The 24,541-nt window shown below is 44.1% G+C and overlaps 1 protein-coding gene across 1 annotated transcript; it reads right to left on the bottom strand.

The window, feature by feature from the left end:
* Positions 1–4,998: 4,998 nt before the first annotated feature.
* On the bottom strand, positions 4,999–24,255 carry LOC141171613 (uncharacterized). The gene is made up of 10 exons (XM_073655284.1): positions 24,078–24,255; positions 21,693–21,802; positions 15,076–15,215; positions 14,734–14,956; positions 14,018–14,140; positions 12,008–12,227; positions 10,293–10,440; positions 6,899–7,081; positions 6,650–6,792; positions 4,999–5,402 (listed from the first exon to the last, which is right to left on the bottom strand). The coding sequence occupies exons 1-10, from the start codon at positions 24,122–24,124 to the stop codon at positions 5,315–5,317; spliced, it is 1,425 nt and encodes a 474-aa protein (XP_073511385.1). The 5' UTR covers positions 24,125–24,255; the 3' UTR covers positions 4,999–5,314.
* Between the last annotated feature and the right edge of the window lie 286 nt (positions 24,256–24,541).

Below are 24,541 nucleotides of genomic sequence, written 5' to 3' on the forward strand. Positions count from 1 at the left end.
CTACAGCTTCCGCCGCCCTTGCTGTGTTGCAGCAATGTTTGCAGCTTCCGCACACCGACTGGTTTGTGATGTCCCCACATGTTGGAACTCTACCCTCCACATGTTGCAAAGGATTTGTGAGCAGAAGAGAGCAGTTGTGGAGTACCAGCTGCAACAAGGAGTGGACCTGGATGTCTGACATATGTACCATCCTGACAAAGTTTGAGGAGTCCACCAAGATGGTGAGTGGCGATGACGCCATCATTAGCGTCAGCATCCCACTTGTCTGTCTTTGCAATGCTCTCTGCAGAGAATTAAAGAGGAGGCATTGCAGCCAGAGTATGATGAGATGGATCAAGAAGCCGTAGCGGGCGATTACACACAGCCCAGCCTCATCTCATCCCAACGTGCATTGGGGGACAGTGAGGGAGAGGAGGAGGAGGAGGAAGAACAGGAGCTGGTATCATGCACTGTAGACGGTAGTACCTGTACAACTGTCATTGCGTCAGTTCAGCGTGGGTGGCCTGAGGACAGGGGGGGGGAAGGAGGAGGATGAGGAGGAGGAGTAGAGCATGGTCAGTCGTCATCTTGGTGGGGACACGGAAGTCTTGCCCGTTACCAGTCTGGCACGCATGGCTGACTTTATGCTACGCTGCCTTAACCGTGACCCTCGCGTTGTCAAAATGTTGGGTGACAGTCATTACTGGTTGGTGACACTTTTAGACCCCCCGCTACAAGGAGAACTTTCACTCTCTTATTCCTGAGGTGGAGAGGTCTACAAAAATGGGACAGTACCAGAAGGCCCTTGCTGCAGAATTGTTAAAAAAATTCCCATCTGAACACGCTAGCGGCAGAGGTCACAATTTGTTGCCCAACCAAGGCGTACAGGCGAGAGAGACGCAACTCCAATCCAGCATTAGGCAGGGGAGCACTGTTAACATTCTGGGACAGTTTTCTGAGACCCGCCCAGCTTACAGGCCCTGAGGCGCGGGGTACTCTCACAAGGAATGGAAAGTTTCAAAAGATGGTGAGGGAGTACCTTGCCGACCGTATCAGCGTCCTCCGTGATTCCTCTGTGCCTTTTAATTATTGGGTATCCAAGCTGGACACTTGGAATGAACTCGCTCTGTACGCCTTGGAGGTCCTGGCCTGCCCTGCCGCTAGCGTATTATCGGAGCGTGTTTTTAGTGCCGCTGGTGGAATTATAACTGATAAGCGCACTCGCCTGTCAACTGACAATGCTGACAAGGTGACCCTTATCAAAATGAACAATGGCTGGATTGGGCCAGACTTCTCATCACAACCAAATGACAGCAGAGTAACATAAAGTCAAATCCACTGTGTTATTTCGGGAGGTGTATTCCCATGCACCGCTTCACACCCACACATGGGTATATGCTTCCTCATTTCGGCTGTTTTTTGCTCTTCTCCTTATCCTCAGCCTCCACCACCACTATGCCACCAGGGTGACCGTGGTCCGTGTTGCCAGCATTGCAAGTTCCTCCGTCCTAATTTTCGGCAGCTTTTGCTTGGAAGGCATAGGCAAAGACTATGGGAGACCCACTCCCCAATAATGGGAATAATGTTTTTAATATGCTGTACTGCATGGCTCTTGTAAGAGGCATTAAAATCGTCTTGTTAAGCTACTGTGATCTCCACGTCTCTTCCAAGGAGCATTGATATTGTCTTTTTATTCCACTGGGACCGCTACCACTCTTCCAAGGGGCATTGATATTGTCTTTTTTATTCCACTGGGACCTCCACCACTCTTCCAAGGGGCATTGATATTGTCTTTTTATTCCACTGTGACCTCCACGTCTCTTCCAAGGGGCATTAAAACCATCTTGTTAAGCTCCTGTGACCTCCACGTCTCTTCCAAGGGGCATTAAAACCGTCTTGTTAAACCACTCTGAACTCCACGTCTCTTCCAAGGGGCATTAAAACCGTCTTGTTAAACCACTCTGAACTCCACGTCTCTTCCAAGGGGCATTAAAACCGTCTTGTTAAGCTACAGTGACCTCCACGTCTCTTCCAAGGGGCATTAAAACCATCTTGTTAAGCTACTGTGACCTCCACGTCTCTTCCAAGGAGCATTAAAACCATCTTGTTAAGCTACTGTGACCTCCACGTCTCTTCCAAGTGGCATTAAAACCGTCTTGTTAAACCACTCTGACCTCCACGACTCTTCCAACGGGCATTGCATTTCCTCCTAATTTTAGTCAGCTTTTGCTTTTCAGTGCATAGGCGAACACTAAGGGAGACCCACTCCCCAATAATGGGTAGAAGGTTTTTAGTACGCTGTAATCCACGTCTGTTTCAAGGGGCATTACAGTTCCTCATAATTTTTGGAAAGCCTTCCATTCACTGCTTAGGCCAACAGTGTACAGGAGACCCAGTTGCTATAAATGGAAAAAACGGTTTAGTTAAGGCCCTCTGACCTCCATGTCACTTCCAAGGGGCATTGGAGTGCCTCGAAATTTTTGGTAGGCATTGCACTCACTGTATGCCCTATAACTGTGTAGCCGAACCGCTCCTTTTGGTACAGAAACATATCCTACAAGACATATGTGGTTGACTGGCCTGATATTGATGTGAATGGTCCCTGTTCCTCCTGCTCTTTCTTCTTTGCCACCACCTCATCCATCATTCATCACCTGAAGCTTTGTTTTAACGGGAGTCATACAACTGGGATAGTAGCAGGAAAACATCCAGCAATCCTTGGAGGAGGTAGGATATGCGCCAAAACGCTGACCACCTCAGGCCTAGCCGCTACTACATACATGCGCTTGCATTCCAAGGAACAGAAAGCTAAGGAGATGGATGGTCTCATGATCATGAATAATTTACTCGTCCATGTGTTTGTGGTTAGGCTGTCCTTCCCACTAAATGCACTGGGGAGGGCACAGATAATGTTTTGGTATGCACGCTTGTGTATAAGGCGCACCGGGACAAATAGGGGCGGCTGGGGACCGAGTATGGACACCCGGCCGCCCCCTGGCGGCTGGGGACCAAGTGTGGACACCCAGCCGCCGGGCGGCTGGGGACTGAGTATGGATACAAGGCCGCCGACGCAGCCATGACGTGGGGGCCAGATTACACCTCCACATGCCTAAAAGGCCCAATTTCAAGTGCAAGCAAGCAGTATGGTATTGCAGCCTGGGGGTGGGTGGGTGGCAGGTTGCACACTTGCGCTTGCATTGCAAGGAATGGGGGAGGTACAATTGAACACTGCCCTGGGACAAGGACTTGCACGGGGATAGTTGCAAGTCTGCATCTTCTGATGCGGCAAGGATCACTTCTGATGGGCGCACTTTTAGGCAGTGACCTGGGTGTCAGAGATGCTTTCAGGGGTCTTCCCCATGCTGTTCCCATGTCTTTTCAGCACTGTATGCATGTGTCACACAGCACATGGCCAGATAAGATTGTAAAATGTTAAAATGACATTTCCCGGTGAATGCATTTGTCACGGTTGAAAGCAATAGAAAAGTGCAAAAACACATAAAAAATGCTACTTGTGAACATAGCCCAAGGTGTGGAGGAGTATTTTTGTTTTTGGTTATTTATTTTACCCTATACACAAGTCTTTACCCTGGAAAGGAAGTTCCTTAACATATTTCACAGGAAGGCAGTTTCAGTTTCGTTTTTGAACGTTTTATTGTGAGTCCTTAAAAGTGGCTTAATACATCTGACCACGTTGTTGACAGCAGTGACCTGGGGGTCAGAAATTCTTCCAGGGGCGATCTCCATGCTGTCCCCATGTCATTTGAACACTGTCACTATCGTCTTGGGCACTTTTTAGGCTTTCTACAGACTGCCGGGGGTGCCGCCGCAAAATTGCTCGGGTCTCCCATAGACTAACATTGGGCTCGTTGCTCGGGTCGAGCACCCGAGTATCACGGTGAGCTCGGGCCAGTCCAACCCTGGTTGCAACTCAACTGGTCCATGCACCGGCTTCAGAAACAACCCTACAAGGATGCAGGAAACTACATTTTTCAGCCTCTTCCCCTCCATTGAAATCATTGTTGTGTTTGTAAGTAACAAATAAGGGAAAATAAATAAAAGTGACGCAGAAATCAAAAACTGATTAACACTTCTTGCATTATGCTGGTATTTTTCTTTTTGTTTTATATAGCGGCTTTTTGTAAAAAAAAAAAAAAATTAATAGTAGGAATTCAGAAAGTGATACATAGGATTTATTTTTATGACAAACCACAATTTGGGCTCAGACATCAGGTTTTTTTTTTCCCTGTTAAAAACAGACTGCTTTATCCAAATTTCATCCATTTTTAATTCATGTGCCAGTTTCAGTTTTGCAAAAAATAAAAAATAAAATATAATAAAATTTGCTAGCTTTTCCTATCAATTTACTCATGACAAGTGGATGGCACCGTGTTATGGTTATTATTTATTTATTTTTAATATTTTTTTTAATGGATCCATTTAGTTGAATGGGCTAATGATCTGCAAATCAGATTAAAAAAAGGACTTTTTTTTTATATTTAAAAAATATATTTCATTTTTGTGGACAATCGGTGTCTAAAATTAACAGAGATCTGAACAGCCCTTTAGACTAAGACGGGAACTTGGTTGCTTGAAATACAAATGTAAGACAGTTGTCTGATTGAAGTCTGATTGAAGTCTTGGGCAACTTGCACCCTGGATGGATTTCAGCACAAATCTGCAACTGCAGTGAAAAACACTTAAAGATTTTGGTGCAGATTTAACCTTTGCATTACAAAAAAATGCATCCTTGCAAGAAATGACCTTGCCTTGTAGATGGTGTCTGTGCACCAGACCCTGTGCTGCCCGCATAACTTCTAGGTACTGATGTACAGCCGCTTTATCCTGCCGCTACGCTACCTTATAGCTGTATTTGTTACGGCCTCCTCTCTTCTATTTTTTTTAAATGAGTTTTTAAAGCAATTTAGTTTTTATTGATTTCCACCAGCAGCCGCAATCACATCAGTTATTCAGGACTGCGGGAATATTTTCTCCTGCATGCAAAAAACCCCCAAAAACTGGTTTATGGGGAAGATTATTTAAAAGAGTGTTTTACTTTACTCTCAGGTGTCCAGATAGTCTATTAGATTCTGTAGAATTTTCTATTGAATTTAATATGCTGGTAATGTGGGACACGTGGTCCCTGTACTCGTGGGTCCCAGTGTTTATACATTTATCAACTATTCTATGGACAGGCGATATGTTCTTCCTGTGCCATCCCATTAATGTGGTTTAAAGCCCAACCAGAATTATTTATGATCCTGCTTTTGACCCTTCATACAAAACTGGTTTCGAAATTTAGAACTAGTTCTACAATATTAGTGAGAAGACGACATCAGTGGCTTTTCTGCGGCAAAGAAGATTTCGTTCCCATCTGTTGCTCCAAAAAAACCTGCATCCGGCATGGAGGAAGTTCTGGTATTCTGCAGGAAAGAAATAGACAAGGACAACACAGTGTTATTTCAGTAATTAAAAGGTTATTCCCATCATTAAAGGGTTATCTGGGACTATTTTTTTTTTAAATATGGGCCTAAATATGCTGCTAACGACCTGCCTGTTGTGCCCGGGTCCAATCTATGCCTTCATAGACCCCTCCTGCTGGTATTTCAGTGGCATCCTCTGACATCATGTCGACAGAGCAGCGGCTTCTCTTCCCTCTGCTCTGTTTACGGGGTGTGACTGCTGTCGGCATGCTGATTGACAGCCGGTTCCCTGATGCCTAACTGCAGGGAGTCAGCTGTCAATCAGCATGAAATAGACTGTCACGCCCCATCGACAGAGCAGCCGGGAGAGGAAGAGCTGCTCTGTTGACGTGGAGCGGCTGAATCGCCAGGAAAAGTGGTCAATGTCTGACTGCTCAGGGTTGGGTAGAACAGGTAGAACACATTGTTAGTCAGCAACTACCTGCCCGTTTTTTTTTTTTTTTTATGGGCCTAAAAACTGAGTCCCGGATAAATCTTTTAAAAGTATCGGTGATGACTTGAGGATAAGTGTAGGAGTCCGACCTCAGTGATCGAGAACGGGACTCTGAAATGCCACATCGGAATGCACCACCACTCCATTCATGGTCCCAAAAGAAGCCAAAAGCCACATCTCGGGTAGTCCTGTAGAGATGGAATGACGCTGTGGCGCCCAGGCGTGACCACTGCTTAATTCTGATGGTGCATTTCAGAGCCCCGCTCTTGGGTTTGTTGGAAATCCCACTGGTCAGACCTTCACCAATTGGCATGGTAGCACCTACCCTTTGGATAAGATGGAAATAACCCTTTAACAAGGGTACTTGTACTGTACTTTATTTTTTCAACTTAATTATTGTTAGAAGGGCATCAACTTTACAAACGGAACAAGATCAAAAAGATCAGGAAGGGTTTTCAGCCTCCAGATGTAAACCAAGATAGTTAACAGACCCTACACGCCATAAGATGTGAGGTAGGGGCAGAACTGAAAGGAGGTGAGAAGTTCAGCAGTTCTGTAATATAGTATCCAATACATCATGGAGGCATGGACGGCTGTTTTTTTTACTATTGCCATCAATTGACTTCTGTAAGATGGCGATTTTCATAACTTCCTAAAAGTCATTGCAGAGAGCTGTGCATGCGCGATCACATCTCCATTCACAGCGGCGCGAGGTGCGCCCCAATTCTTGAAATAGGCGCTAGTCCCCTATTACCTGTATGTCTCCTTGTGAACAGTAGAGAAGTCCTGGTCTCCAGTTAATTCTAGGTTGTCCTTTGCCGGCTTGTGCTTCTTCACAGGCTCTCCTTTTTTAGGGATGAAAGTGCTCCCGGTTGTGGTCCCAGAATCCAGCTTCACCTAAGGCGACGAGATGCTACATTTTATATATATATATTTGGGATATGGAGCATAGATGACTTAGAAAATTGTTAATCGTTTGTTATGAGCAGCAAGGTAGACTCACCAAAGACCTCATTGAGATGCCATCCATGGGGTCACCGTAGCGGCGCCGGGGTTGAATGCCCCAATCCTTGAACACAACTCTACTGTGGGTTGTTCCATCAAATTTTGCATTTAGTGGTCGGAGAACCGATCGTGGTCTTTTCACTGGCTCCTTGGGTTGCGGTTCATGAGGCAGAAATGCCAGCTACAATATGACACATATTATACCAAAAGGTGAACATAGCATTAGGTCGAATGCATACTGTTAATTATTATTGTAATACACCTATATACTCAGACTTCGATCTCTGCATCAGCGCTAACATACAGCACAAGCTACACCCAGCCAGGATTGTGGATGTTCTAGGTAGCCAATTGGGTGGTCTGGATAACCAGCCAATGAGACACCAATCAATGGATAGGGTTGGTGGCCTCTGCACACTTCCGGTTCCCACCTTCAATTTCCCTAGCCCCTTGTCTTATGTCCAGTATTTTATACCTTGGATATGCAAATTGTCTCTTCAGAGAGGAAGAGGACTAGAACTCTAGCGCCACCTATAGGAAGTAGCAATCCCAAAAGTCAATATCTACTCTCTAACAAGCCTTGTCACATGGCTTAGGATAAAAGCCAGAACCAGAATCTCAATTTGCAGACACTGTGTTTCGGGGTACTGCCCCTCATCAGTGCAAAGTATCTTAATTAACTTCTGTGATCATCTGGAGAGTAGTTATCGCATAAGTTGGGGATTTGCATATTTCCAAGAGAAGCATTGCGGCTTAAATGTCTCCTCACTTTGACATGCTCAACATGTCACTCTCCGCAAGGAGAAACATTACCCCTTGGATCGCGGTCAGACGCCTCTCATCCAGCCAAACCAGATCTCACACTTTGCACTGACGAGGGGCAGTACCCAAAAACACAGTGTCTGAAAATTGAGATTCTGGTTCTTGCTTTCACCCTAAGTCATGTGACAAGGCTCGTTAGAGAGTCGATATTGACTTTTAGGATAGCTACTTCCTATAAGTGGCGCTAGAGTTCTAGTCCTCTTCCTCTCTGAAGAGGAAATTTGCATATTTTCCAGAGGAAAATTGCGGCTTAAAGTCTCCTCACCTTGACATGCTTAACATGTCACTCTCCGCAAGGAGAAATGTTACCCCTTGGATACAGTGGTGGCCAAAAGTATTAGCACCCCTGCAATTCTGTCAGATAATACTCAGTTTCTTCCTGAAAATGATTGCAATCACAAATTCTTTGGTATTATTATCTTCATTTAATTTGTCTTCAATGAAAAAACACAAAAAGATTTGTCCTAAAGCCAAATTGGATACAATTCCACACCAAACCTAAAAAAGGGGGTGGACAAAATTATTGGCACTGTTTGAAAAATCATGTGATGCTTCTCTAATTCGTGTAATTAACAGCACCTGTAACTTACCTGTGGCACCTAACAGGTGTTGGCAATAACTAAATCACACTTGCAGCCAGTTAACATGGAGTAAAGTTGACTCAACCTCTGTCCTGTGTCCTTGTGTGTACCACATTGAGCATGGAGAAAAGAAAGAAGACCAAAGAACTGTCTGAGGACTTGAGAAACCAAATTGTGAGGAAGCATGAGCAATCTCAAGGCTACAAGTCCATCTCCAAAGACCTGAATGTTCCTGTGTCTTCTGTGCGCAGTGTCATCAAGAAGTTTAAAGCCCATGGCACTGTGGCTAACCTCCCTAGATGTGGACGGAAAAGAAAAATTGACGAGAGATTTCAACGCAAGATTGTGCGGATGGTGGATAAAGAACCTCGACTAACATCCAAACAAGTTCAAGCTGCCCTGCAGTCCGAGGGTACAACAGTGTCAACCCGTACTATCCGTCGGCGTCTGAATGAAAAGGGACTGTATGGTAGGATACCCAGGAAGACCCCACTTCTTACCCCGAGACATAAAAAAGCCAGGCTGGAGTTTGCCAAAACTTACCTGAGAAAGCCTAAAACATCTTGGAAGAATGTTCTCTGGTCAGATGAGACAAAAGTAGAGCTTTTTGGGAAAAAGCATCAACATAGAGTGTACAGAAAAAAAAGAGGCATTCAAAGAAAAGAACACAGTCCCTACAGTCAAACATGGCGGAGGTTCCCTGATGTTTTGGGGTTGCTTTGCTGCCTCTGGCACTGGACTGCTTGACCGTGTGCATGGCATTATGAAGTCTGAAGACTACCAACAAATTTTGCAGCATAATGTAGGGCCGAGTGTGAGAAAGCTGGGTTTCCCTCAGAGGTCATGGGTCTTCCAGCAGGACAATGACCCAAAACACACTTCCAAAAGCACTATAAAATGGTTTGAGAGAAAGCACTGGAGACTTCTAAGGTGACCAGCAATGAGTCCAGACCTGAATCCCATAGAACACCCGTGGAGAGATCTCAAAATGGCAGTTTGGAGAAGGCACCCTTCAAATATCAGGGACCTGGAGCAGTTTGCCAAAGAAAAATGGTCTACAATTCCAGCAGAGCATTGTAAGAAACTCATTGATGATTACAGGAAGCGGTTGTTCGCAGTTATTTTGGCTAAAGGTTGTGCAACCAAGTATTAGGCTGAGGGTGCCAATACTTTTGTCTGGCCCATTTTTGGAGTTTTGTATGAAATGATCAATGATTTGATTTTTGCTTCATTCTCTTTTGTGTTTTTTCCTTGCAAGCAAATTAAATGAAGAGAATAATACCAAAGAATTTGTGATTGCAATCATTTTCAATAAGAAACTGAGAATTATCTGACAGAATTGCAGGGGTGCCAATACTTTTGGCCACCACTGTAGATACTATCTTGCTAGTCTTTTGGACTCTTACTGTGTTTGGACTTTTTGACCATTCTCTACATCAATATATGGAAGCCTACACTTATTTGAGCTTTGACTTCTTGACCACTGTTGGCACACTTATTCTTCTAGACCCTGACCCGACTATCTCTGACTATGCGTTTGGATCTGATTTTGTTCTTGCCCCTTACTCTCTGACTTCTTTGGTATTTTTACTGGCCTGAAGCTACTCCGCAGACACAACCTGGAGACCATGCAGTGAAGACCAGATCCCTGTGTAGGAGTTAAATGGTGGAAACTAAGGACCTCAACCCTGATAAGTAGAATGGCAAGTGCCAAGCCTAATCGTGGTAGTCCACATTGAGCTGATGGATTATTACAAAGTGAAGGGAATTATATATTGCAATGAACATTTCCAGGCAATAAAAATGATTATAAAACAAACATATTCTTTGAAACAGGCCACAAAATTTTGCGAATCCTAAATAATAATACTTTTGCTACCACTCCAGTTTGTGCCCAGATACTTGAGGAATATGGAGAATTGTGATTACCTACTGGTGATAAGTAGTAAAATGCCATTTTTTCAAGAAAATCTGAGAACATAATCCAACCTTTGTAACAGTATTCCCATCCACTTGTCCTCCCCGTTCTCTGTCCATGGAGGTCAATTCTTCCTTTAACTGAGCTGGTTCTGGCCGAGGATGCAACAAAGGATTCCAGCCAGGGTATGTCACTCGTTGAACTGTCTGAAAGTCGTTACTAATGAAGAAGAAGAAACACAATGATTTTATATATGGATATTAGGTTCAATAACAAAGAACCGATAAAAGGACAGAAAACAAGAAAGCGAAAATGGTACATTCTCTAAATGGGCTAAAGTCAGCAGTGGGTGTGACAAGGATCAGTACTGAGAGCAGGGAGGGCACACGGATCAGTACTGGGAGCAGTGGGGGCCACAAGGATCAGTACTGAGAGCAGTGGGGGCCACAATGATCAGTACTGGGAGCAGTGGGGGCTACAAGGATCAGTACTGAGAGCAGTGGAAGCCAAAGGGATCAGCACTGGGAGCAGTGGGGGCCAATAGGATCAGCACTGGGAGCAGTGGAAGCCAAAATGATCAGTACTGTGAGCAGTGGGGGCTACAAGGATCAGTACTGAGAGCAGTGGAAGCCAATTTGATCAGTACTGGGAGCAGTGGGGGCTACAAGGATCAGTACTGAGAGCAGTGGAAGCCAATATGATCAGTACTGGGAGCAGTGCGGGCTACAAGGGTCAGTATTGAGAGCAGTGGAAGCCAATAGGATGAGTACTGGGAGCAGTGGGGGCTACAAGGATCAGTATTGAGAGCAGTGGGGGCCATAAAGATCAGTATTACTGGGGACTACAATGATCATTATTGTTAGCAGTGGAAGCCAAAAGGATCAGTAATGGTAGCAGTGGAAGCCAAAAGGATCAGTACTTGGAGCAGTGGGGCCCACAAGGATCAGCACAGCACTGGGAGCAGTGGTGCCCACAAGGATCAGCACTGGGAGCAGTGGGGGCCACTAGGATCAGTACTGGGGACTACAAGGATCAGTACTGGGAGCAGTGGGGCCCACAAGGGTCAGTACTAGCAGCAGTGGGGTCCACTAGGATCAGAACTAGTGGAGGAGATTGAAAGTGTCAGTCTTTGCTGATGACACAAAACTGAGTTTGATTTTATAAGATTACAGAATGATCTAGATAAACTGGCCGCATGGAACATGGCAGATAAAGATTAATTTTAATAAATCTACAGTCTCTGCATAAAAATGAAATGGAAACGTAGGATCATTTGGGTATTCTGGTTACAAGTAAGCAGTTTGCTCAAATTTGGAAAGGAAATTATATTTGCATTGAAGTTATTTAATGCAAATCAAATGTTTTTTTATTAAAGGTCCTCACCTCTGCAGTTGCTCACCTATCTCACCACCCACAATCCAGTTCTTCGCTCCATCCAGCCTCTTTCCTCCAGCATCCAACATACTTTTAGAGTGTCTTCACTCTTCGCTGGTGCTACTCGTGCTGAGCAGGCCTCTGATGTTGTGATGCATGCGTTGAATTGACCCTGGCGATGCACGTCCGGATATCAGACCCAGTATGAAGATACCCAAAGTGGATGTCGTGCACCAAAGGAAAGAAAAAGCCAAATGGAGGAGGACTGGACAGTGGGGGCTTTGGTCACTGCGGGACATGTGAGAGTCAAGTTGAGCTCTTTCCAGTCAGAAAGTTTATCTTGATGTACTCGTGTCCTTTGTCAACCTACTGTATGTAACCATCTTATGCTAATTACCATCAAGCGTCGTACCTGTAAAATGGGTGGACAGTAAGGTTGTCAGTGGGTGGATGGGCTGGCCTAATGGGCTCTATGATTTGACCACCAGAGAAATCACTTTGATATTTAGTCACCAGTTCCACCGGAAGTCGTTTGTCAACATTTTTTCGAAAAGATTCCTTAGTTGTATGTTTCTTTTCCAACGGCAGAGGATAAAACGTGGACTGATGTGTTGTAGTCATGAAATGCTCACCTATAAGCAGATATGTAGTCGGAATTACGAGTAGTCTGGGAGAGAACAAGTATTACAAGTGTAATTTTATGTACACGACTTGAGTAAACCCGTTCTAATCAATACATTGGATGTCATTTCTAGGATCACTCACTACTGACTGATGTCGGAAAGCAAGCGTATGACCACTATGGTCAATGATTGACGGCAGCTGTCATATATATGGTTCATCCTCTTGGGCAGACCTTTACAAAGACCAACACTGTGTCATTGGAGCTTCTGTGCACAATTTTGACCACAATTTTTGCACCTTCTTGCATTTACATGTCAGATAGCGGTTGGCCGAACACTGATTCATTTGACAATTGTTCCTCTGGACTATTGTGACGCCCAGCTGCGCTTGGTATCACAGATCCTGGAAGGGTGCATTGATGGATTCCTCCACAAGAGGCCCCCATAACCATTCACACATCTCCACCTTCCACCTCAGACCAGCAGAGGGAGCCCGTTAGGGATAGATAAATAGGGAAGGTGGAGCCAGGCAGCAGTTAGTCTAGTAGTGAGTCTAGTCTATTCTGGTTTAGCAGTGAGTCCAGTACAGTCTGAGAAGAGTTACCTCAGAGGACAAAAGCCTGTTCCAGCTCCTGCAATTGCTATCCTGCAGTGGAGCTTATCCAGATCAAGACTCAGTGTAGCTCAGAGAAGTGAGCTTTAGGTGTGCCGGCGCCATAAGATCGGTGAAGCGCGGCAAGCTGCCGTTAGTGTGAATAGCCTAAGGAGGGCCCGAGTAGGCCGAAGGCGAGTGGAGAGTTAGTACATAGTGGGCAGAGGAGCTTAACTTGATAACCCCGAAGAATTTACCGGACACCGGGTCCGAAGTTTACCGGGATCTCTATGACCCAGTAAGATATAACCGGAATCCCTGGAGAACTATAAGTCCCAGGATCGCTAAAGTGCTGATACGTAACAGAGCCGGGAGACACATAGGCCGCGCAAGCTGAGGAGCGTGTACTCCAAGGAAAGGCCCTACCACAAGGTCAGCCAGCACAGGACAGAGACAGAGTTAGGCCTAGCTCCAGGCAGGTCAGAAACTTACTACGCAGAGGCAAGTAACAGGAGGCCCTACTCCCGCTCATTGGGGAGGATCCTGACATGCACCCTTCACCCTACAGTGCTCTGGGACGTGCCTGAATTTCCATCAGTAAAAGGTACTGAAGTGACTATCGTGTCTGTCCCTGTTCTTGCCCTGATCCGGCTGGGTCATGTCTGTCCTGCATCCCCTTTTCCGTACGCTGCCCTGAGGCCTAGCTCCACCTGTGGGGAGCTATACCATCGAGCTGCCTTATCATCACCCTCAGTGGACTGCGCAGCACTGGTGATTCTCACCAGAAACCACAGGTGGCGTCACGAACTTTCATAAAACAAAAATTAACCAACAATCCCAGGGTACGAGCCCGGGAGCCGACCACCGCGACATTCCTAAGGCCAGGCTAAAGGCCCGGGTAACCGAGTAATCCCCATCCCCCTGGGCGAGTCACTATCCAATACACATGCATTCTCCCTTTTGTTCTCTGTGGAGAAGAGAATAAGTTGCTGCCAGATACCTCTGATCTCCTATAAGAACTAAAGAATTGGGTGATCCATCTCTCAACCGACACCTGACGTTGATGGAGAGTAAAGACTCATCCATCACATTAGATGGTGGCCAGTTTCACCATAATTGTTGGGTTCGGCCAACATTCACTTAATGTGTATGGCCACCTCTAGGATAACATTGTCTTTATACAGTTTACTTTTGTTCTTTCCTTTACCCTCAATGGCCAGGTGATCTTTTGAAGCTTTCACTGGTTCCACCCTCTTCAGTGTCTTCTCTACAAAATGATCTTGGGTTGTTGTTTTCATGTCGAGAGCATCCCCAGGAAAGAGTAGAGAACCTGTATGTAAAAGTATAAAAAGTCAGAAACTGATGGAAACAATCTCAGTCATTGACTTATTCTTATTTTCCTGGAGAAGGAGATTTTCTTCAATGCAGTGCAAAACAAGGATTTGGTCTAAAAGGACAAGAACCCCCAATAAATTCCTTCCAAACCTTAAGATTCAACTCAACAGACGATGTGACAATGGTCACCTATTGGCTTGGTGTGGCAATTTCCACACTTCCCGTAGACAGTAATGGCGAGTACTCATGTGCACAGCTGACTCTACTTAGCTCCTCCATCTCTTTGGGACCACAGCTACCACACGGCTTCTACTGCATAAAGGAGATCACTGATCCCATCCTTCTGAGAGTTAATAGTCTCCAAACTGGGATTCCCATGAAAATATAGATGTCCCATAATATCTTCACTCTGACCACCCTTGGACTTGGTACAACCTATGGATCATGGCTTGTTATCATGAGCCCCTAACTACCCAACCATGGGAATTTTTGGTATCCTCTCGAGATAGAACATAGAGAAAATTGATGCTTTTGCCGGGGTCATGCCGCAACACTAATTCTGGGTATCGAACATTAGCATCTTGGTACCGGCAATAGTTGGCAGTTCTCCATAGAGTGGTTGCCGCTCCGCTTTCCATTGCTTGTACTGTTCCTTGTTTGTTGTGCTATGTTGAATACTTGAAGCAGGTAAAGGACGCAGGTTATCCGGGGGATGGGTGGGCATCGTCCGTTCTGCCTCTTTGGGTGGATAGTGGAGGCCGTATACTGTCTGGTTCAGTAGGGGCTCCTCTGGGCTCTGATAGTAGCCATCCTGTGCACAAAACAAAGAGTATAAGTCTGATGGTTTTAAGGACATGTAGCAATGATCTACTATACAGAGAAGTGTTCGGGATGTATTTGTACAGTATATACTATGCAGATCAGACTTACAGGAGGTATATATGGCTGGGGTCGTCCTTCTAAGGGCCTTGGTATAAATTCGGTCCTCTGTGTGGTAACGAAATTCATAGGTGGAAGGTTGCGAGGGACAGGAGTATGGAGAGGTCTTTTACTGCTTCTCGGAGGCACGTCTGTGTGAAGAACAATGGAATTTAGTGACAAACTACAACAGATATGACCATCAAGAGATGTTTAGGATATTGCTGACAACAGTCCAGAACTGTCCCGATTTCTCAGATACAGTCCAAGGAAATTTTAAACCATCACAAAGCAAAAAGGGGCAGGCTATGTGTAGACCCCACTCAAAAATGGGTAGGTTGGGAACTAAATGTTTCTAAATTACCAAGCAGTGTTGTTGGAGCGTATGTTAGGCTGTGTGCACATGAGATGTTTGCAGCGGTTTCATGGTGGAATTGCTGCGGATTTTCTCCACTTGTACTGCAAATGGTGAATGCAGTAGTCCATGCTGTGGACTTTCTGTTCAGCTTGTGGATGTGAATCTGTCGGGTACATGCTAAAAGTGAGCAAAATTGTGCAAAAATATTCAAGCTAACTGGAATATTGGAGATGAACTGAAGTCTTTTGGACCACATAAAGGGTATGTACATGCAGTGTCTTTGTTTCACCGGTGGAGCCACTGAGTATTTGTAGGCGAAGCCTCTTTAGGAAAATGCTGCAGTCTTTATATTGCAGTGGCTTCACCGTTGTTTTTTCCGGTGGAGTCTTTTCTCCGTATTTTACACTATAGCGATGGCGGCTTCTTAGCGGTTTCCATCTGGAGAATGAACATGTTACTTCTTTTAGCAGTTTAAACAAGTGACATAAGATGGAGCATGAGCACAGCAATGTCATTTTTATATTCCTGTGCATAACGCTGATTTTTTGCTGCAATTTTGCAACCCTTTTTCAGGCGGCTTCCCGATGGAAACCGCCTGAAAAAGACTGTGTGCTGAAAAAGACATTGCGTGCATATACCCTAAAAACTAAAACATTCCCCTCCAGCTGTACCGACCATTTACATTTCTACTTTTAATTGCACCATAAACTTTACTGCATTGTCAAGTGAATTAGCAATTCAAATATTTTACCAAAATTGGAGCAGGAGATTCTGCTCTTTTTTTGGCCATTATTATTTTGCTCAGACTTTGTATTATGGCGCGGCTCAAAGCTGCACTTTAGTGGGCAAAATGGATAAGAGCAGCAGACGTTCTACATCTCAAATGCATCTTTTACCAACTCGAATTTGTAAAAAAAAAGCTTCTGAAATTTACATGGCTTCTGCAAAAAAAAAGATTGAATAGATATGGGTGTGGCATGAAAAACATGCTCATGTAAAGTTGGCCAAGACGTTGCTGTGTGCACGGGATCTGTAGATATATACGATGATGGAGCAATAGGCTTGATGCTTTGTGGATGGGATGATACATACCGTCCAGTGGAAGTTGAGGCACGTAGACGTACGTTATGGATTTTTATGAGTTCTGCATTACATCAGCACTGATACACGCTGTAACGCTGCCATGTGCATGATGCTGAAGGCTAATCTGAATGGCCAGGCAGGAAATGTAACACCATCCGGCCAGTAATTTTAATCATTGGCAAGGAAGGCTCCGCTATAACAGACTTCATCTGTGTATTCACATTTCAGATGCCCGAATTCCTAACGTTCTAAGCCAGGAACACAAGGAGGAAATAATATGACCATACAATGCGGATTATAGTGCACCCTAAGGTGCCCTCTCCGGTTACTTGGCAGTATATGGCGCACATCTACAACTTTTGTCTTCTGGTTTATCTCTTATCCTCGATCGAGGGATAATATTTCGGGAATTTACTTCTTAGTAAATACAAAGAACAGGAGAGTGGACTCCAGGCAATATGGACTAAAATAATATAAAGTCATTAACAGATTTGGATTTATAAACTTGTATTGCACGGACATTGCCAGTACATCTATGTGCCAGTCTGCCAATATGACAGAACTATTGTTTTGGGAGAAATATAAATGTTTCTAAAATTTGTATAGTATTAAATGAGCTTATATGTCACGACAAAGGAGTTATACAGGATTAGATTTTTTTTTTTTGTAAAAACAGGATTTTGATATTTTTTATACATTTTTGCATTTTATATGTGTGACTCTAGAGGGAATCTTTGAATGAGATGATTTCTAATACCAAAAACTCATGTACTAAAGCCCGTATTGTCAAATAATGAACCAGCAATGGGCAATGATTTCATGCACATAGTCATATTTCAGCTTTGTGCATGCTCCAATTTTGCGCATAATCGGATTACCGCTAATGCATAAACCTATAACATGGCTGTGTGCATGGACGCTAATGGCTATGTTAACTTTTGCACAAAATGTTTTTCATGGTTCATTTGCTTCCTAAATGCAAAGTTATGCAACTTTTTTTAATAAACTTCATTATAAGTTTTTGACCATTTTGCTGATGTAAACTGTCTGTAAGTTCTTTAGCTAACTTAGGGTTCTGCAAAAACGTTACAAAGACAGCTGAGCTGCTGCACCTGGTTCTCTGCTCACTCTCCCTTATCTCAGAGTTAGAGGTAGCAGCAGGGAAAGGAAGGGGGTTGTACACTGATCTGTAATGTATACGGGACAAAGTGTCTCAGGGCAAATGAAACAGGCCATAGACAAGATGGAAAGAGCATGAACTAGAAATAAATGCAGGATAGAAACTGTGCTGAAATATGAGCAATGAATGCAGCAGTAGCCAAAGAGCTCACATCCAGCCTATATTACTGGGAGAGACACACAGAACTCACATGCAGCCTAAATAACTGGCAGAGACACACAGAGCTCATATCCAGCCTATAATACTGGCAGTGACACACAGACTTCACATCCAGCCTATTTTACTGGGAGAGACACACAGAGCTCACATCCAGCCTATATTACTGGGAGAGACATACAGAGCTCACATCCAGCCTATATTACTGGGAGAGACACACAGAGCTCACATCCAGCCTATATTACTGGGAGAGACATACAAAGCTCACATCCAGCCTATATTACTGGGAGAGACACACAGAGCTCATATCCAGCCTATAATACTGGGAGAGACACACATACCTCATAATAATCCTATATTACTAGGAGATACACACAGACCTAGCTTCCAGTCTATATTATTGGACAGGGACACCCACATCTTATACCCAGCCTGTACTACTGGGAGAGACACAAATACCTCACATCCAGCCCATACTACTGGGAAAGACACACAGAGGTCACATCCAGCCTATATTACTGGGAGAGACACACAAACCTCACATCCAGCCTATACTACTGGGAGAGACACACAGAGCTCATATCCAGTCTATAATACTGGCAGTGACACAGAGACCTCACATCCAGCCTATATTACTGGGAGAGACACACAAACCTAACATCCAGCCTATACTACTGGGAGAAACACACAGAGATCACATCCAGCCCATACTACTGGGAAAGACACACAGAGGTCACATCCAGCCTATATTACTTGGAGAGACACACAAACCTCACATCCAGCCTATACTACTGGGAGAGACACACAGACCTCACATCCAGCCTATATTACCGGGAGAGACATACAGAGCTAACATGCAGCCTGTATTAGTGAGAGAGACACACAGAGGTCCCATCCAGCCAATATTACTGGGAGAGACACACAGACCTTAAATCTAGCCTATATTACTGAGAGAGACACAGAGCTCATATCCTGTCTATATTACTGGGAGAGACACATATACCTCACATCCAGCCTATACTACTGGGAGAGACACACAGAGATCACATCCAGCCCATACTACTGGGAAAGACACACAGAGGTCACATCCAGCCTATATTACTTGGAGAGACACTCAAACCTCACATCCAGCCTATACTACTGGGAGAGACACACAGACCTCAGATCCAGCCTATAATACTGGGAGAGACATACAGAGCTAACATGCAGCCTGTATTAGTGAGAGAGACACACAGAGATCCCATCCAGCCAATATTACTGGGAGAGACACACAGACCTTAAATCTAGCCTATATTACTGAGAGAGACACAGAGCTCATATCCTGCCTATATTACTGGGAGAGACACACATACCTCACATCCAGCCTATATTACTGGGAAATATACACAGACCTCACATCCAGCCAATATTACTGGAAGAGAGACACAGAACTCACATCCAGTCTATATTAATGAGAGAGACACACAGACCTCACATCCAGCCTATATTACTGGGAAAGACACACAGACCTCACATCCAGCCAATATTACTGGGAGAGACACACAACACTCACATCCAGTCTGTATTACTGGGAGAGACACACAGACTTTAAATCTAGCCTATATTACTGAGAGAGACACACATACCTCACATCCAGCCTATATTACTGGGAGAAACACACAGACCTCACATCCAGCCTATATTACTGGGAGAAACACAGATGCCTCACATCCAGCCTTTATTACTGGGAGAGACATACAGAAATCACATCCAGCCTATATTACTGGGAGAGACACACAGAGCTCACATCCAGCCTATATTACTGGGAGAGACACACAGAGCTCACATCCAGCCTATATTACTGGGAGAGACACACATACATCACATCCAGCCTATATTACTGGGAGAGGCACACATACCTCACATCCAGCCTACATTGCTGGAAGAGACAGACATACCTCACATCCAGTCTATATTACTGGGAGAGACACAGAGAGCTCACATCCAGCCTATATTACTGGAAGGGACAGACATACCTCACATCCAGTCTATAATACTGGGAGAGACACACAGAGTTCACATCCAGCCTATATTACTGGGAGAGACACACATAGCTCACATCCAGCCTATATTACTGGGAGAGACACACAGAGCTCACATCCAGCCTATATTACTGAGAGAGACACACAGAGCTCACATCCAGCCTATATTACTGGGAGAGACACACAGCGCTCACATCCAGCCTATATTACTGGGAGAGACACAAAGAGCTCACATCCAGCCTATATTACTGGGAGAGACACACAGAGCTCACATCCAGCCAATATTACTGGGAGAGACACACAGACCTTAAATCTAGCCTATATTACTGAGAGAGACACAGAGCTCATATCCTGCCTATATTACTGGGAGAGACACACATACCTCACATCCAGCCTATATTACTGGGAAATATACACAGACCTCACATCCAGCCAATATTACTGGGAGAGAGACACAGAACTCACATCCAGTCTATATTAATGAGAGAGACACACAGACCTCACATCCAGCCTATATTACTGGGAGAGACACACAGAGCTCACATCCAGCCTATATTACTGAGAGAGACACACAGAGCTCACATCCAGCCTATATTACTGGGAGAGACACACAGAGCTCACATCCAGCCTATATTACTGGGAGAGACACACAGAGCTCACATCCAGCCTATACTACTGGGAGAGACACACAGAGATCACATCCAGCCTATATTACTGGGAGAGACACACAGAGCTCACATCCAACCTATATTACTGGGAGAGACACACAGAGCTCAGATCCAGCCTATACTACTGGGAGAGACACACAGAGCTCACATCCAGCCTATATTACTGGGAGAGACACACAGAGCTCACATCCAGCCTATATTACTAGGAGACACAGACAGATCTAGCTTCCAGTCTATATTATTGGATAGGGACACCCACATCTTATACCCAGCCTATACTACTGGGAGAGACACTCAGACCTCATATCCAGCCTATACTACTGGGAGAGACACACATAGATCACCTCCAGCCTATATTACTGGGAGAGACACACAAACCTCACATTCAGCCTATATTACTTGGAGAGACACATAGACCTCACATCCAGACTATATTACTGGAGAGACACACAAACCTCATATCCAGCCTATATTACTGGGAGAGAGACACAGAGCTCACATCTAGCCTATATTACTGGGAGAGACACACGGAGCTTACATCCAGCCTATATGAATGAGAGAGACACACAGACCTCACATCCAGCCTATATCATTGAGAGATACACACATACCTCACATCCAGCCTATATTACTGTGAGACACCCAGACCTCACATCCAGCCTATATTACTGGGAGAGACACACAAACCTTACATTCAGCCTATATTACTGGGAGAGACACAGAAACCTCACATCCAGCCTATATTACTGGGAGAGACACAGAGCCAGCCTATATTACTGGGAGGGACACACATACAGCTCACATCCAGCCTATATTACTGGGAGGGCCACTTGCACAAGAAAAAAAAAATCTGGAAATTAGATAGGGCAGCAAACTGTATATCAGGAGATTTGAAAATGAATGAAGGAAAAAAAGTTTGCAGACAAACTTAGTGCAAATTCATTATCTAAAGCTAACCAGTAATGTAAAAATATATATTTTTCCATGTCAAAGGTGACCATAGCTTTTAAAGTAACGCGTTGGGCAAAACTAAATCGTATACACTGCGTTGTGCCATGTTCAGTGCCTTGAGGAGAAAAGCAAATAACAGCAATGTGAGAATCCCTATGTCGTTCATCGATCTACCCTGCTCTATAACACATCATAAAAACAATATCACTTACTCTTTGGGATGTTGAATGTGGCCTTGTAGTGGGATATATAACATTCGCCATTCGTTCCTCTGCGCTGAGTGTGTTGCCGTTTCTTGCAGTCTTTGTGATGTTTGTGTCGCCTGCAGAGGTGCAAGCAACAGCACAATGGTTTACAAACTGTGCACCCTACATGCCCACCCCACTCATCCAAGCATTTGTACCCCAATTTTAGCCTTAAGTTTGACCTTGCTCTTGTATGCAAATTGTCTCTTCAGAAAGGAAGAGGACTAGAACTCTAGCGCCCATTGGGGATTCTAGAGTTCTAGTCCTCTTCCTTTCTGAAGAGACTATTTGAATATTTAATTTCCCAGAGAAGCATGCATGGCTTCTAAGTCTCTTCACTCTGACATGCCAGACTTGGTTTATCACTCTCCACAAGGAGAAAGGTTACCCCTTGAACCTTGTTTCTAGCAATATTTGTGCAGGAAGTGATCAATTGCAATGTGTGATACTTTGCCCCCTTCATGCCTCATTTCCAGCCACTTGAATATTTGTTTTAGGTACGAGGACAGTCTCATGATGGAGCATTCCAACATTATCCACCAGAAATGAAATGCTGCATTCTGGAAAGTTTCAGGCGGCTTAAATGAGTTATCCACCTTTTGGGACATTTTTAATGCATACATGTATCGCTTAAAATAATTTTTGCATTTGGATAGCATTAAAAATTTTGCAATGTTTGTCTTCTATAGTTGCAATTTTCTATTGCTAGCTGCAAGATGAGTTAACTGAGAATCTGTCAGTGAGCATGTTCAGATTACATGAGTGTTTGTAAATCTTATCTGTCCTCTCAGCTGATTTATGACCACAGACCGCATTAAAGTTGAATGTGCAGGGAAACGGTGAACCTGTAAAATGAAAATGGTGCAACATTTTTCATGAAAACCAATTGCAAAAATGATTTTTTTTATATAACCAAATATATCTAATTAAGTAAAAACAATAATTGTCCCCAAAGTTGGAGAACTGGAAACCAGGAGAACTGCCAACGCTTACAGGAGTCCAGCAGGTCTTCCCTCTTTCTGGAAGCGTCCTGGATATTTTGGAACACTTGGCACTTTGGCAGGTATAATGGTAACTAAGCTTAATGTGCATTTACATTTTGTGATGCTGTAGCCACAAGTTATGGCCATATGTATACAGTCATATATGATGTATAGAAAAGGTTGTGCAGGTGTGAATACTTGTGCAAGCATGTACGAATGTGGAAAGAGTAACATGCAGGCGTTTAACATTTTGACATTATCTATATAGACATTATCTATATTAGAGTATAATAGTCATAAAAAAGTTGTATATATTGTCGACAGGTCATAGTGGTCTTAAAAAAAAAAGGCGTAGAACAAATACCTTTATATTGCAACCATGTATAGAAAGTCATAATTGTGCTACATTTCTACATGAACGTGCACTTAAAAAGCTCCTGTGGCGTCATTTGTAGCAAATGTATCATTGAGGTGCAAAACTTGATAAAGATGGAGTTGAAGTTAGTAAAGTTTTTAAAAGTTTTGGGGATAAATTTGGGATTGTGTGTCTGAAGCCATCCCAAGGTCAGGTGCAGACGAGTGTATTTTCAGACCGAGTGCAATCCGACAAAACATCAGATCACACTCAAACCAATGTTATTCTATGGGGCTGTGCACATGTCTGTTTTTTTCCTTGGGCAGAGACTGTTTGAGGGAAAAACACAACATGCCAGAGTCTGTTCTGATATTCGGATCGCACTCGGCCATGCAAGTCCGTGGAAAACATCTGACTGCACTCGGATGACATCTGAGTGCAGTACGATTTCCTCAGCCTCACAAAATGGTGAAGATGGAGACATTTTTTTCTCATTTAAGAGAATCAGAGCACACTGTGATCAGACTCTGATCAGAGTGTCATTTGCATAAGCGACCCAATGCTCTTGGATCAAAGAATCTACGACCGTCTACACCTGCCCTAAGAAGGAGAAAAAGATAACATCTGGGTGCCAAGAGGCTCCGGAGAAGTTCCTTAACTATTAGGAACAATCAAAAAACTTTTACTTCTGGTCCTCACTGTATTGGAAATGTAGAATCTGATGCATAATACTCTGCTGGACCCAATCCTATAAAAATTCGGGCACAGTATTCTGTAAATAACAGGTTCAGCTCTGCTACATCTGTGGGTTAGCATCATACGTGCACTGAATACGCTAATTAAGCATTTTACACTTCGTGTAGCAAAATAGGTTCCAAAAAAAAAAGTTTCCAGCAAACTTCTGAAAACTTTTGTAACTTTTTATAACTTTTTAGTAACTTTTTGCTTACTACACTGAATGTGACAGATGATATAGACATATCCTGCATGTAACAGCGTATATTATTTTCTCACCCGCAGTCGCACAGCTCACAGATACAAGAGACCGACGAAGGATCCATGTTCTAAAATCCCCGTATGGTGAATGCAGGATCCCTGTTTTGTGTTTCCATGGTCCCTCGTCTTCTCCTCCCCTCTCAATTTGGAATAGAAAAGCCGGTTTTACCAGAGGAGATTGAGCGGCTTATTGTATAGCGGTTTGTGTACCTGACAACCTCCCAGCAAACAGTGACAGAGTACAATGGTACGGGCAGGAAGAGGACAAAGCCAAAAAAGAAAGAAAAAAGGGGCAGCGGTAGGCTGGCAGGGCGCAGCGCCCGCTTCACGTGCTTATTATGTCGCATTGCTGGATGCAAATATTCATATTAATGTTGGCAAGAAAATCCCCGTTGTGCTGATCTGCTTACAAATCACACACAAAGCAACAGATCCGACACTTTTTACCTTTCATGAACCTTAAACTTTTTTTGGTGCATTAT

Source organism: Phyllobates terribilis, unplaced genomic scaffold (assembly GCF_046119375.1).
Source record: "Phyllobates terribilis strain yellow unplaced genomic scaffold, ASM4611937v1 Scaffold_12__6_contigs__length_324123572, whole genome shotgun sequence".
NCBI lineage: Eukaryota > Metazoa > Chordata > Amphibia > Anura > Dendrobatidae > Phyllobates > Phyllobates terribilis.

Bases quoted from the DNA above. Each gene is read 5' to 3' on its own strand.
- LOC141171613 (XM_073655284.1), bottom strand. From the start codon at position 24,124: ATGGATCCTTCGTCGGTCTCTTGTATCTGTGAGCTGTGCGACTGCGG. The intron at 14,141-14,733 runs GTACCAAGATGC...TTTTACATACAG, and splicing joins AGAACTGCCAACTATTGCCG to GTTCTCTACTCTTTCCTGGG. The intron at 6,793-6,898 runs GTGAGTCTACCT...TCGTCGCCTTAG, and splicing joins GCATCTCAATGAGGTCTTTG to GTGAAGCTGGATTCTGGGAC.